Source organism: Nilaparvata lugens, chromosome 2, assembly GCF_014356525.2.
Source record: "Nilaparvata lugens isolate BPH chromosome 2, ASM1435652v1, whole genome shotgun sequence".
Classification (NCBI taxonomy): Eukaryota; Metazoa; Arthropoda; class Insecta; order Hemiptera; family Delphacidae; genus Nilaparvata; species Nilaparvata lugens.
Window position 1 is genome coordinate 68,406,099 of NC_052505.1, and position 13,405 is coordinate 68,419,503.

Consider the following 13,405-nt stretch of genomic DNA (forward strand, 5'->3'; position numbering starts at 1 on the left):
TTCAGCTAAAATACTTGTGTACAGCTTTGTTATGGCATTGATTAGCGCGATTCCTCGAAAGTTTTCCGGTAAGCTAGGTCTCCCTTCTAGGGTCACCCTATCACTTGATGCATGCTGTTTGTGAATTTCCTCATTTTGAAGGTGTTCATTCCAGATATTAGCAGTTTTGAACATTTTATCATGGTACTTACCTTTTCGAATTTATACTCATTCAAAAGCTTATGAAATGGAGAATTTTTTTAAATATTGAAACCATTATAATTACCCGGAGAAAAATCGAGAAAAAACGGTTTGAAATTTGACTTTAAATTTGAAGAATAGCATTTTTTCAAGTTAAAGCCCGAATAAAAAACTACAAAATATCTACCTAACAACAAATAAAATTACAATAATCTTGTTTAAAATGTTTTTCTCTTTCCAACAATACCATTGAAATTGAAATTCGACCAGTAGTTTTCGAGTTATTGAGTATTTAATGACCAGAAGTGGGCATATTATGAAAATATCGAAAAATCGATATATGTCGAAAACTAAGGTCGATAGGAAAAAAATTTACTGAACATTTTTTTGTCAGAAATGTCGAGTAGAATCTATGGTCAACGGCTGTTACAACCTTGGTGGGACACCCCGTAGATACTGAAATAGGTAATAATAATGGGCTCAGTTGATAACTTAGAAGAGCCACATGTCACAAGGGAAAAAGTAAATAAGAACCAGAAGAATAGTCTTCTTTGATGAGAAAAGATTCTCTGCTCTAGATTTTACTTCTATGGTTATGAACCATACCCTTAACAACAATAAATTATTGTGGTATATGAATTGTGTAGTTGCATATATCATTAAATCGTGCTGCATATCATGTAACAGACGTTTTTTACCACTCATCTACAACATCATAGCTATCTCAATTATATCAATATTATAATAACTCATAATCCAATACTTCAATTCATTGTTTAATCTTTTCCGTAGGCAAACTGGATGAACTGGATGTAGGAAAGCATCCGTATCAGGAGAAGGAGCCTCTACAGCCACATCCCGAGGGCATCAACCCGCAGACAGGTGAAGTTGGTGGACCAAAGGGCCCGGAACCGACACGTTACGGTGATTGGGAAAGGAAAGGCAGGGTATCCGACTTCTAACCAAACTAATTTCTTCAGATCCCATTTGAGTAAGTGTTTAGGCTTTTCGATTATTTTATCAATATGGATGGTGGATGTCAACGCCAAGACTGAGAATGGTTATAACTAAGTTTAAAGATCAAATTGAATTTGTACTCATTTAAATTAAATCTTAATTCATATTTATTTATTCAAATAAGGTCATTTTTATTACAGGGGAAATAGAATAAGCTAATATCAACCTTCTTTTTTCCTTTGGTACACTACTCGTTTCGGGTAATTACTCCATTATCAAGTGTCGAAATGAATTATTATTTTGAGTATCTATTGTTCAACCAATGCTCATAATAAATGCGTGTAAGATGTTTGTTTCGTTATAATTTTATTCATGTACATTTTTATTGAAATTGTATTACAATATTTTTTATAGTTGTTACAATAATTAATGTCAAGTTTAATAAAAATAATTTTTGAAATATTGTAATTAGTTTATCCCATAACCATTTCTGTAGTAAGTTATTTTTAAGTATGAGAAGGTTTGGAGTATTCTTATTAGTATGAGTGAACGTTTCATTTATGAGTAAAAGTCTCATATAGATCTTGAATATGCTTGAAAATAGGAAATGTATATTTTGTATACGCTTCACTAATTTATAAGGTAGTTTTATCATTATCAGGCAGTATTGGGTTAACAGGAGGTCAAATAATGTGAACGCCAATATTTTTCTAATTCTCATTTATTCCCTTTTCATTACCGTATCTAGACTTGATCAGAATGATCAGACTACCGTATCTAGACTTTATCAGACTACCGTATCAGAATGTGGTTTTGTGAGTTAATGTCTCAAGGAACACATTTTAACAATAAGTAATATATCATTTCTCTGGCAGCTTTAAAAATAATTAACAGAAACAAAACTTGAACATATTATTATTACAATACAAAGTGGTAAATACAACAGTATTAAGAAAAGTATGCACAAAATTTCAAGTGTTCATTGTTGGTCAGGTTTTTTCACAGCCTTTCAATTCATCAAACAAATCAAAATTGAATTATTTAAACAATCATAAACTTTCAACTACGAAACAAATAATTTGTAACTATATTATGATAACAAAATTCTCTTCTAATACGAAATAAGAATTTCCATCAACAAGCCGTATGATTTCTTTTCTCTTATTTGTACATCTACAGATTATCACGAAATTGGTTCACTTCTACTATTCAATCTATTCACTGGTATATTTCATTCCAGTGCTCAAAGTGATTCAAATTGACATAGTGAATTATTTGAATCATCTGTGCTTCATGAGTAGTGGTTCAAATTTTTCAATAAATTAACAATTAGTACGGTACTCCTTATACAACTCATGGCGGAAGGGAATAAAAGCATTTCTATCTTGAAAATTGTACGCCTTTACTTTCAAAGCGTCATTTTGAATCCTCGGGAGTATAGAAGTAGATACAGATTACAGGAGTTTAGGATTATAAGGAGGTTACAGCGAAAACCCACACGTGTTAGTTTAGTTTGAAGTGTGCAATTGAAAGTGTGAAAGCAAAGTATTCACGTGCGAATAATGAAATTGATAAATACCAATAAGTTATATCTTCCCCAATAAACGTCAGCGATTCAAATTGAGAAAATCTGGTGTGGCGCACTCACATAACTTTCCTTGCCGTTATGAAAATTGATCACCTGACGCTAGTGTTCCCGCGCATCTCAAGTCTACTATTCAAAGATTTGAGCCAGCTGGTGACAGGGCAATAACGCTGGAGACACACGAGGTCTGCTATCTCTTCATAGTGAATCATTTAATAGAATCAAGAGTTGCCAACAGTTTGCAATTGGATAATAATATTTTCTCGAATTTCGAGCTTATTTTTAATTTTAGGTGAAAATGTTACTGAACATTAATTGTAGAGATTCTCATGCTCAATCTTTTCACTCGAATGTTTTTGTTTAAATTGTATCTGACGCCTGATAATTGAGAATCTAAAATCAAACTTTGCATAGATGGGGTGGAGCTCCTGAAATTTTTTACATATATGGGACTTGTGGCAGTTGATAGAGCTTGTCGATGACTATTTTAGGTATAACTTTAATCAAAATCGTTGGAGCCGTTTTCGAGAAAATCGCGAAAAACCCTGTTTTTGACAACATTTTCGCCTTTTTAGCCGCCATCTTGAATCGCATTTGATCGAAATCGTTCGTGTCGGATCCTTATATTGTAAGGACCTGACTTTCCAAATTTCAAGTCATTCCGTTAATTGGGAGATGAGATATCGTGTACACAGACGCACATACACTCATACAGACAGACAGACACACACACACACACACACACACACACACACACACACACACACACACCACACACACACACACACATACAGACCAATACCCAAAAACCAGGACTCAGGGGACCTTGAAACGTATAGAAATTTAGAAATTGGGGTACCTTATTTTTTTTCGGAAAGCAATACTTTCCTTACCTATGGTAATAGGGCAAGGAAAGTAAAAAGTAACGCCTATAGTTAAATCTACATTTGTCTAAAAATGAATCAGATGATTGTATAATGCGATAATTCCTGAACACTGCTATATATTTTATTATTACAACTTTAGGGATCTAGTTGAAATACATAGCCTATACATGATATCTAACTGTGATCAGTTAGTGATTACATATATAAATCAACCTCCACACAATAGACAATGTTATGGTCGGTAAATAACTCCAACTCTAATGTTCTTGGAGACTAGAAATTTGATTTTTATTCATTGATTTTGAAACTTCTTTATTGTCCCGTAAGTGTATGTCCCGTAAATTGTTCAGTGCGAATTTTCCGAACGTTACAGTAATCTTTTGTTTCAAATATTCTACCAGAGCTTAATAATATCTTGCTCTAAAGTTCACCTTATTGGTTTTTCGTTCAGCTCTATAATTATGTTTCTAATAATATTAAATTTCAATGAAGACCTCTTGACGAAATAATAATTCAATTCATATGACGATTGCTTGCTATCACATTTTGTCCATCTAAGTGATGACACTGGATTCGTATGTTGGGATCATGTATTTGATGTTGATGAATGCATCTTCACCGCCATATTTTTCGAGAGTTTCCAAGGTTTCTCTTACCAGGTCTCCAATATTCTCCTTCTTCTGCTGACTGTAGTCGATACAGTCCCCACAGTTGACTGGAAGCAAAGAATTTATCTGAATCGAAACTATAGTCTGTATAAAATAAGTTGAAACCTGGCCCTCCATCCGAAAAGATAACAGCATTGCCAAATTTTAAAAAATTGCAACAAACCCAAATCTCTAATTTAACCACAAAACTGTAAGTATAATATCATCGCCGAAAAGGAAAAGGAAATTCAATTTTTGATGAGATTGAAAGCATAGCGAAAATATGTTTTTGTTTCAAATATCACTCCTTTCAAAATTTTGAGATGTCATAATAAGAATGAATTTTATATAAAAATAACGGGGAGAATGTGTTCTTTCTTTTTGTGTCTAGATCATTTCTATCAGACCTATAGTTATGTTTTTATTATTGTTTATGCTTGTCAATGTCGAGACATTTTGAGCAGAAAACATGGAATTTTCGACATGCTGGAAAATTTTTTTGTTTCAAAAGATAAATGGGTCGTGAAAGCGAGAGAGTTTCTCAGAAATAATTCAAATATTTTCAACTACCGTACTCCGTTCAATTATTCAGACTACTTTAGACAATTGATATTACTTTCTTGTTATTAGTTATTGTTGTATACTTGGGTGTTGGTCTCTAAACTTTGAAATACCGTACTTTCCCCTTGAACCTTGAAAATTAGTCATTGGTATTACTTTTTTGTGAATAGTAATTATTGTTTTATAGTTATTGGGTGTCATTCTCTAAGCCTTAATTACTTCCACCTTGAAAATTTACCTTAAGCTCAGTCGAATTCTATACATACTTGTACAGTAGTAGCATAGAGTAAAGGAAACTATATTATTATTAACTAGATTATTTATGTCATATCTGGTAGAAGGTTTCAATTTCCGAGAATGAGCTTTCATGTATAATTGGCAACTTGAAATCTATCCGGAACTACAATACTTTTAAGACGAAGTTGGAAAGTAACAGGCTCAGCCGAGTTCCTCTTCAGATGCAGTTTATATTGCACATCCCTTGAAGCCTTGATAAATTGAATAAAAACTACTTAATATTGCCAAAATCACTAATTTATTAAAACATTTTGATATACCAGTTCCGGTTGTTACACCATTTATCATTTTCTAGTAAACTCTCTTCAATCAATTTCTTAGACTCACCATTCATGTCCTTGTAGAAGTTGAGGGCAGGTAAGATCTGCCTGTAATAAGGAACAAGTGCTTCTCCAATCATGTCTCCCGATGTGACGAGTTTCTGTATGACCTTCAATGTTGTGGCCACTACGACGGCATGTCTCGTATTCAGTGCATCTAAAATTCAACATTTCTAGTGATAAAACTCCAAACCAATATATAACCTATAAACCTGGGTGTATAATATAGGAAGTCATACGGCATGTGTAATAATTGGGTGATACGGCGTGGCAGAGCATGCGAAATGATCTCTATGCCAATAATACCCAAAAGAATACATTAATCAAATAAATCAAAGATGTAACTCATTCTGCACACGTTATCAAAATTGAAGTGAATCATGTATAATGATTGGGTAATACGGCGTGGCAGAGCATAAGAAATAATCTCTATGCCAATAATACCCAAAAGAATACATTAATCAAATAAATCAAAGATGTAACTCATTCTGCACACGTTATCAAAATTGAAGTGAATCATGTATAATGATTGGGTAATACGGCGTGGCAGAGCATGCGAAATGATCTCTATGCCAATAATACCCAAAAGAATACATTAATCAAATAAATCAAAGATGTAACTCATTCTGCACACGTTATCAAAATTGAAGTGAATCATGTATAATGATTGGGTAATACGGCGTGGCAGAGCATGCGAAATGATCTCTATGCCAATAATACCCAAAAGAATACATTAATCAAATAAATCAAAGATGTAACTCATTCTGCACACGTTATCAAAATTGAAGTGAATCATGTATAATGATTGGGTAATACGGCGTGGCAGAGCATAAGAAATAATCTCTATGCCAATAATACCCAAAAGAATACATTAATCAAATAAATCAAAGATGTAACTCATTCTGCACACGTTATCAAAATTGAAGTGAATCATGTATAATGATTGGGTAATACGGCGTGGCAGAGCATAAAAAATAATCTCTATGCCAATAATACCCAAAAGAATACATTAATCAAATAAATCAAAGATGTAACTCATTCTGCACACGTTATCAAAATTGAAGTGAATCATGTATAATGATTGGGTAATACGGCGTGGCAGAGCATAAGAAATAATCTCTATGCCAATAATACCCAAAAGAATACATTAATCAAATAAATCAAAGATGTAACTCATTCTGCACACGTTATCAAAATTGAAGTGAATCATGTATAATGATTGGGTAATACGGCGTGGCAGAGCATGCGAAATGATCTCTATGCCAATAATACCCAAAAGAATACATTAATCAAATAAATCAAAGATGTAACTCATTCTGCACACGTTATCAAAATTGAAGTGAATCATGTATAATGATTGGGTAATACGGCGTGGCAGAGCATGCGAAATGATCTCTATGCCAATAATACCCAAAAGAATACATTAATCAAATAAATCAAAGATGTAACTCATTCTGCACACGTTATCAAAATTGAAGTGAATCATGTATAATGATTGGGTAATACGGCGTGGCAGAGCATAAAAAATAATCTCTATGCCAATAATACCCAAAAGAATACATTAATCAAATAAATCAAAGATGTAACTCATTCTGCACACGTTATCAAAATTGAAGTGAATCATGTATAATGATTGGGTAATACGGCGTGGCAGAGCATAAGAAATAATCTCTATGCCAATAATACCCAAAAGAATAAATACGGTAAATCAAAGATGTAACTCATTCTACATACGTTATCGAATTGAAGTGTGTCATAATCAGTAATGATTGGAGGGCTATTTCTCTAATTAAAATGTGTTATTCATATTCAGATTCTCATTAATGAATGTACGGTAGCTCTAAATCAACATCCAGTTAACAATTAATTATACTTTTTTGTCACTACATTTCCCAGTTCTGGTTATGCAGTAGGCTACCATTGAGAAAATATAGCATAAGATGCTATATTTTCTCTAAGACAGTACCACCTACCGTATGTGAAATTTCAAGTATATAGTGGCAGATTATCTGTACTCCAGATGGCGAGTGCTATGAGTAGACTTGCGCAATTTCTCTCATCCAGTCTTGAGAGTGCCGTGGTTATGCTGGGGACTTACGACATTTTCAAACATGGCTGGACTCTCAACAAAAGGATAGACAGTTCCACATATTATAGTGCACTTGGCTTACTAGGCTCATATCTGTGCGTAAATGCAATCCGCTGTCTTCATGAAAAAAAAATAATATCGGTACGGTAGGCCTATATAAGTAGAAATCGCAAATTATTTGATTGATGAACAGCTCTTACTTTTTATCGGTATGATCAGTTGGGGCAGAACTGGTAAGATCTTATTTTTGCCATTTGAGAGTAAATCCATTATGCCCTGTCGTGCAAAGAAGTTGTACGGATGTTCTGTTTCACAAAGTCCATCGAAAAACATTGGCAGGTAATGGTGATAGTCGAGGCTGTCTATATCTACCTGAAAATAAAAATAAACAAATAAAATATACGTTGATTTATTTATTACTCATCGATTGCATCAAATCATCAAATATTTTCAAAATTACAGGCAGTCAGCAGAAACTGAAACCTTTTGACTTCACATCAAATTGTCGAATCGATAATAAGATATGTTTTTTATGATTGCTCTTGATGTTATTGCTATTCTACATTTGCTTCGTTTCAGTAATATTATAAATGAATTATCGTCGTTCTGAATGTTCTGTTCTTTTGTATTTTTTATCAGTAAGCTTGTATCTAGTTTTATTTTAGTTTATGTCATTTATTATATTCTGTACTTATTTGCAACTCACTCTTCAACCACAGGCATTAGCCCATTTGAGAAACCCTATTCTAACGGTTTATGTATATTTGTTGTACACTGTTGACGAAGAATTAAAGTTCAATTTTTATTAATAAATATTTCACATTTGCGTTTCGCCAGTCTCTTATAACTTGGATTAAAAATCGTTCCATAATGTTTAAAAATGTTTCGTTATTATAGTTGAATCCACTTCATATTTTACATAATGGTACCGTACTTCTATACAAATGGACATTAAGTAGGCTACCTCTGTAAAATATTATGAATATGCTATATAGCATATATTATAATATGGTAGAATAGTGTAATGCCTTCAGTGAAAACGCAATTGAAAGTAAAAAAGTTCCTCTTGGAATATTGTTACATATTGTGCATTTTTTTACCCTATCATGAGCTCTCATCTTATTTTTGCCACTCACCTTCCAGCCTATTTTGCATCCAAACGTGTCAAACTCCATTGCAATGGGGTAATCACCACGAATGTAGAATTTTTTGAACGAAGATCGATTGATGGTGTATGGTTTGATTGGTGTTTTGGGAGGCTGTTTGACAACAGTTCCTCGCTGAAGCGTTTGTACTGAAAACGCCGGAACAACTCTTTCTTTCGGCGCCGCCGGTCTTTGTAGGTTTTCTCTAAAATTAAAGGTTTCTTATAAGAAAATACAAAAATCATAAAAAATACTTTTATCCATCCACTATCTAAAGACGCATTTTACTTGGTACTTCACTTTCTAGAAAATAACCCCGTTTAAATATCATGATTGGCATGTCAATGAGCTTTTGCGACTACTCCAGCCACTAAAAATAAAAAGCCTGGTTGATTTGGCATCTCTATGAGCTTATGCGTCTATGCTTCTGGTATTGAAAATAGGTAGCAGTAGGTTCTATGATAGCGGAAAGTTCAATAATGTTTATATTTTTTTATAAGTAAGCTTGTATCTAGTTTTATTTTAGTTTATGTCATTTATTATATTCTGTACTTATTTGCAACTCACTCTTCAACCACAGGCATTAGCCCATTTGAGAAACCCTATTCTAACGGTTTATGTATGTATATTTGTTGTACACTGTTGACGAAGAATTGAAGTTCAATTTTAATTAATAAATATTTCACATTTCCGTTTCGCCAGTCTCTTATAACTTAGGTTAAAAATCGTTCCATAATGTTTAAAAATGTTTCGTTATTATAGTTGAATCCACTTCATATTTTACATAATGGTACCGTACTTCTATACAAATGGACATTAAGTAGGCTACCTCTGTAAAATATTATGAATATGCTATATAGCATACATTATAATATGGTAGAATACTGTAATGCCTTCAGTGAAAACGCAATTGAAAGTAAAAAAGTTCCTCTTGGAATATTGTTACATATTGTGCATTTTTTTACCCTATCATGAGCTCTCATCTTATTTTTGCCACTCACCTTCCAGCCTATTTTGCATCCAAACGTGTCAAACTCCATTGCAATGGGGTAATCACCACGAATGTAGAATTTTTTGAACGAAGATCGATTGATGGTGTATGGTTTGATTGGTGTTTTGGGAGGCTGTTTGACAACAGTTCCTTGCTGAAGCGTTTGTATTGAAAACGCCGGAACAACTCTTTCTTTCGGCGCCGCCGGTCTTTGTAGGTTTTCTCTAAAATTAAAGGTTTCTTATAAGAAAATACAAAAATCATAAAAAATACTTTTATTCATCCACTATCTAAAGACGCATTTTACTTGGTACTTCACTTTCTAGAAAATAACCCCGTTTAAATATCATGATTGGCATGTCAATGAGCTTTTGCGACTACTCCAACCATTAAAAATAAAAAAGCCTGGTTGATTTGGCATCTCATGAGCGTATGCGTATATGCTTCTGGTATTGAAAATAGGTAGCAGTAGGTTCTATGATAGCGGAAAGTTCAATAATGTTTATATTTTTTTATAAATGTAGATAAATAAATGATACATGCATCACGGGAATGAAGGGATTTTTCTCCCTTTATTACCTTGAATACTTTCTGCTTCATCCATTACCACACTTGTGTGATTGATGGCGTCATAAAATTAAATTTCAATACATTTAAATACGCGTACCGTAATTATTTAGATGGCAGATCCAAACAGTGACCGCTTTTAATAAAAGTTCAAATCACCACCCATAAATCATACATTTTGTCGCTACCATAATGCTACTATCGCGACTATACAAAGTCTTCTTCTCGTGAAGAAAAAACTCTATTTTAATCCCCAAAAGCACAAATATCTAGTTACTATATATTATTATATTTCAAATTAATTTTTTTTTGCTCAATTCTCCAATTATCAATAAACCAACTTTTTTCTGTTAGTAAAATGGATTTCAACAAAGAATATTCATTTCAATTATTAACTAGTATAATATAAAGCTTTTTCTAGAAAAAAATTGGTTCTTATGGGTTTATTGATTTTTTTCGTATCAAGTTCAAAAAGTGAATACTATTCTAAAAAGCATAAAACCAAGTAGATCCTAATTCTTAATCCTAAATCACCTATTAGACAAATAAGAGAAATTTGATAACTTAGATTTAATATGAAAGTTGTTGCAAGCACCAATTGTTTATTAATTATCACTGTAAAAGAACAAAATTCATGAATATATACAAAATTCAAAAATATATAAATAATTCAATTATTATTGTAGTTTTATTTGGAAAATTTAACAATTAACCTACTGTAATAATATGCTTTGTAGGAAAACACTAGACACTATGTAAATTTTACCCTGTATTGTTGCAATATATGAGTTCATACATTTTTAAATTGAAATATGCTTCTTTCATTAAAAGAATTGTTTCTAAGACCGTTTTCACAGTTTGCCAGTTCAAAAAATATCTGCTTAAAGGCTCAAAGCTGCGTTTACACCAAAGTTATTAACAAAATGTTTATTTTTCCGTCCTTATAGATTTTATTGGATTAAAAGGAACTTGACAAACACATATTTTTATCATGTGTATGATAAGTTATGTTCAATTTAATAGAAACTGTAAAGATTAAGTTATTAACAAAATATTATAATGACATCAGTCATTATAGACTCTATTAGATTAAACATAACTTATCATACACATGATGAACGTATGATTGTGTTTGTCAAGTTCCGTTCAATCTAATAGAATCTATAAGGACGGAAAAATAAACATTTTGTTAATAACTTTGGTGTAAACGCAACTTAAGACTGGATCATTGTTAAGTTTAGTTTGCTATAATTTAATTCATATTAAGGTAAAACCACCTGCTAATTTAATTTAGTTTAATCTTTTATTATACAAACAGCAATTAAGAAAATTAATCATTTTTATGAGTGGTGTCTCATCAATTAGAAGTTTCAAGAAATTGTACCTTATCTATGAAATAATCATAAAACTTGAAGATAAGTCCACTATAATACTTTTACTTATTCTCTAATAAAAAATAGACTATAACATTTTTAATTATAAAAGATAAAAATTTGCCAAAAAACCAACCTGAAACCTCTTCTAGAGATGCAATTAACGCTCATATTAAAGTTTTATTTTCTTAATTGTTCTAGGTATTATATCTGGAATGGAAAATAACATATATCCCTAATAGAAATTAAGCTGTTACAAATTGAACATTGCTGTTGCACAAATAAAATAAAGTTAAAAATAGTAGTTTTCATGGCGTAGTACTGGATTACAAAAATCTAAAATCTAAACTGAAATAGACTGTTCGTAGCAGTCACCTAGTAACCATATGGATCAAACAGCAGTGCTGTTGAACATCGCACCAGCAGTCAGTCAAATACAAATTGAGTTGACAAAAAAGTTGAAACAAAGTATCGGCAGAATACCACAAATTTAAACGTTATAAAAAAATATGACTTCTAATTTAAATTTGCCAAAAACATCAAATCAAATTGCTGATAAAATTTCCGAGTTGAGGTAAGTAATTTTTCTTCTTTTCAATAATACACTAATACTATAGGTACTGTAATGCAATAGATGAAGACCTAACACTAGATTTGTATTGTTCATTAGATTAAATCTAGCGTATGTGTGAATAATTTGAGTACCGGTACCTACTTTCTTCTATTGCTGGTAATCAGCAGCTTTTAATTCCTAAAAAATATATATACCAGTATATATTGATTCATATTACTCCACTGTTTGTATTTTTCCACATAGAATATGGAATATAATTTGTCATCAAAGCTTGAAGTTATGAAACATTATTTACATGTTTACTTACTATTGATATTGAGTTTAAATATACTGACTACTATCATTGATGTGTAAATACTGTAGCCTACAATTGAAGTATTTTGTAATTGTCTGAGAACATGAACAAATAATTTTGCAATACCGTAGCTCTTGATATTTATATCAAATGCTTGATTTAAATTTAGAACAATAACATGATTATAATAAACTTAAATTGATACAGTTTTGGTAGGAAAACTAGTTTCATTTCTTAAATATAGACAAACAGTATTTATTGTGAAAACTACTTTTATTAAGAACAAATGTTGTAATTGTGACATTTTCAGTTCAGATATATCTGTAATAGTTGCTATTCATTTTATTTATGTCCTATTTAGATTTATTGTAATATTTATAACTCTACCTTCATTGTATTATCATTCCGATCCCATCAACATCACCTAAGCTTAAAATACTTCTAGAAAGTCGCCTTTGTAAAATAATAAATAACTAGCTGGCCCGGCGAACTTCTTACCGCCAAAAAGTTAATGAATCTCATAACAAACTTTAGCTGGATTCACACCTGAGGCGCGATGCGGCATTGTGCATCCAGGTGTTTCTTTCTTACTGGTTTGAATGGAAGAACTCACACACACTGAATCGGGAATGGCGTGGAACGGTGTGATAAGGCGATCTCCATAGGATCAACACTTTGTATCACCAAGCCGCGCCGATCCTCAGCTGTGCTTAGCCTTAGCTTAATCGGATGCACTATATTTTTATGAAAATTATTATCCAACAATCAGTATTTACACTATTTATATCTCAATATGGACTTCCTTTGTGCTTAGTTAGTTGTGCAGCAGTTTGTATTTTTAGATATAGTTGAATGCAGCTCGCTGGGAAATTGATTGGTATATCTCCTTGCTGCTGACTTTCCCGTCCATATTCCAAATTTACAGCATTTCGAGTTC

General features: G+C 32.2%; 2 protein-coding genes across 6 annotated transcripts in view; one reads left to right on the plus strand and one right to left on the minus strand.

The window, feature by feature from the left end:
- Positions 1-3,875: 3,875 nt before the first annotated feature.
- LOC111062923 (parkin coregulated gene protein homolog) lies at positions 3,876-11,959 on the minus strand. Of its 2 annotated transcripts, none has more exons than XM_039421538.1 (5): positions 11,736-11,959; positions 8,660-8,873; positions 7,724-7,895; positions 5,442-5,591; positions 3,876-4,324 (listed from the first exon to the last, which is right to left on the minus strand). In XM_039421538.1, exons 1-5 carry the CDS (start codon positions 11,768-11,770, stop codon positions 4,164-4,166), a joined length of 732 nt encoding a protein of 243 aa, XP_039277472.1. In that variant the 5' UTR covers positions 11,771-11,959; the 3' UTR covers positions 3,876-4,163. The 2 variants fall into 2 exon arrangements, with proteins under 2 accessions (XP_039277472.1, XP_022206307.2); XM_022350615.2 differs by lacking the exon at positions 8,660-8,873 and adding an exon at positions 9,670-9,883 and having other exon boundaries at positions 11,736-11,949.
- LOC120349946 (UBX domain-containing protein 11-like) overlaps positions 11,454-13,405 on the plus strand; it is a 13,790-nt gene continuing 11,838 nt past the window's right edge. For 3 of the 4 annotated variants that reach the window (XM_039421525.1, XM_039421526.1, XM_039421527.1), the window contains exon 1: positions 11,929-12,173. In XM_039421525.1, the coding sequence (XP_039277459.1) occupies positions 12,109-12,173 (65 nt within the window). In that variant the 5' untranslated portion in view covers positions 11,929-12,108. Of the gene's footprint in view, positions 12,174-13,405 lie in introns of all 4 variants that reach the window. The other variant, XM_039421523.1, reaches the window with a different exon arrangement.

Excerpts from the sequence above, each read along its gene's own strand:
- LOC111062923 (XM_039421538.1), bottom strand. The coding sequence starts at position 11,770 with ATGAGCGTTAATTGCATCTCTAGAAGAGGTTTCAG. Across the intron at positions 8,874-11,735 it reads ATCTCTAGAAGAGGTTTCAG|AGAAAACCTACAAAGACCGG; the intron begins GTTGGTTTTTTG and ends CTTTAATTTTAG. Across the intron at positions 5,592-7,723 it reads ACTGATCATACCGATAAAAA|ATGCACTGAATACGAGACAT; the intron begins GTAAGAGCTGTT and ends GTTGAATTTTAG.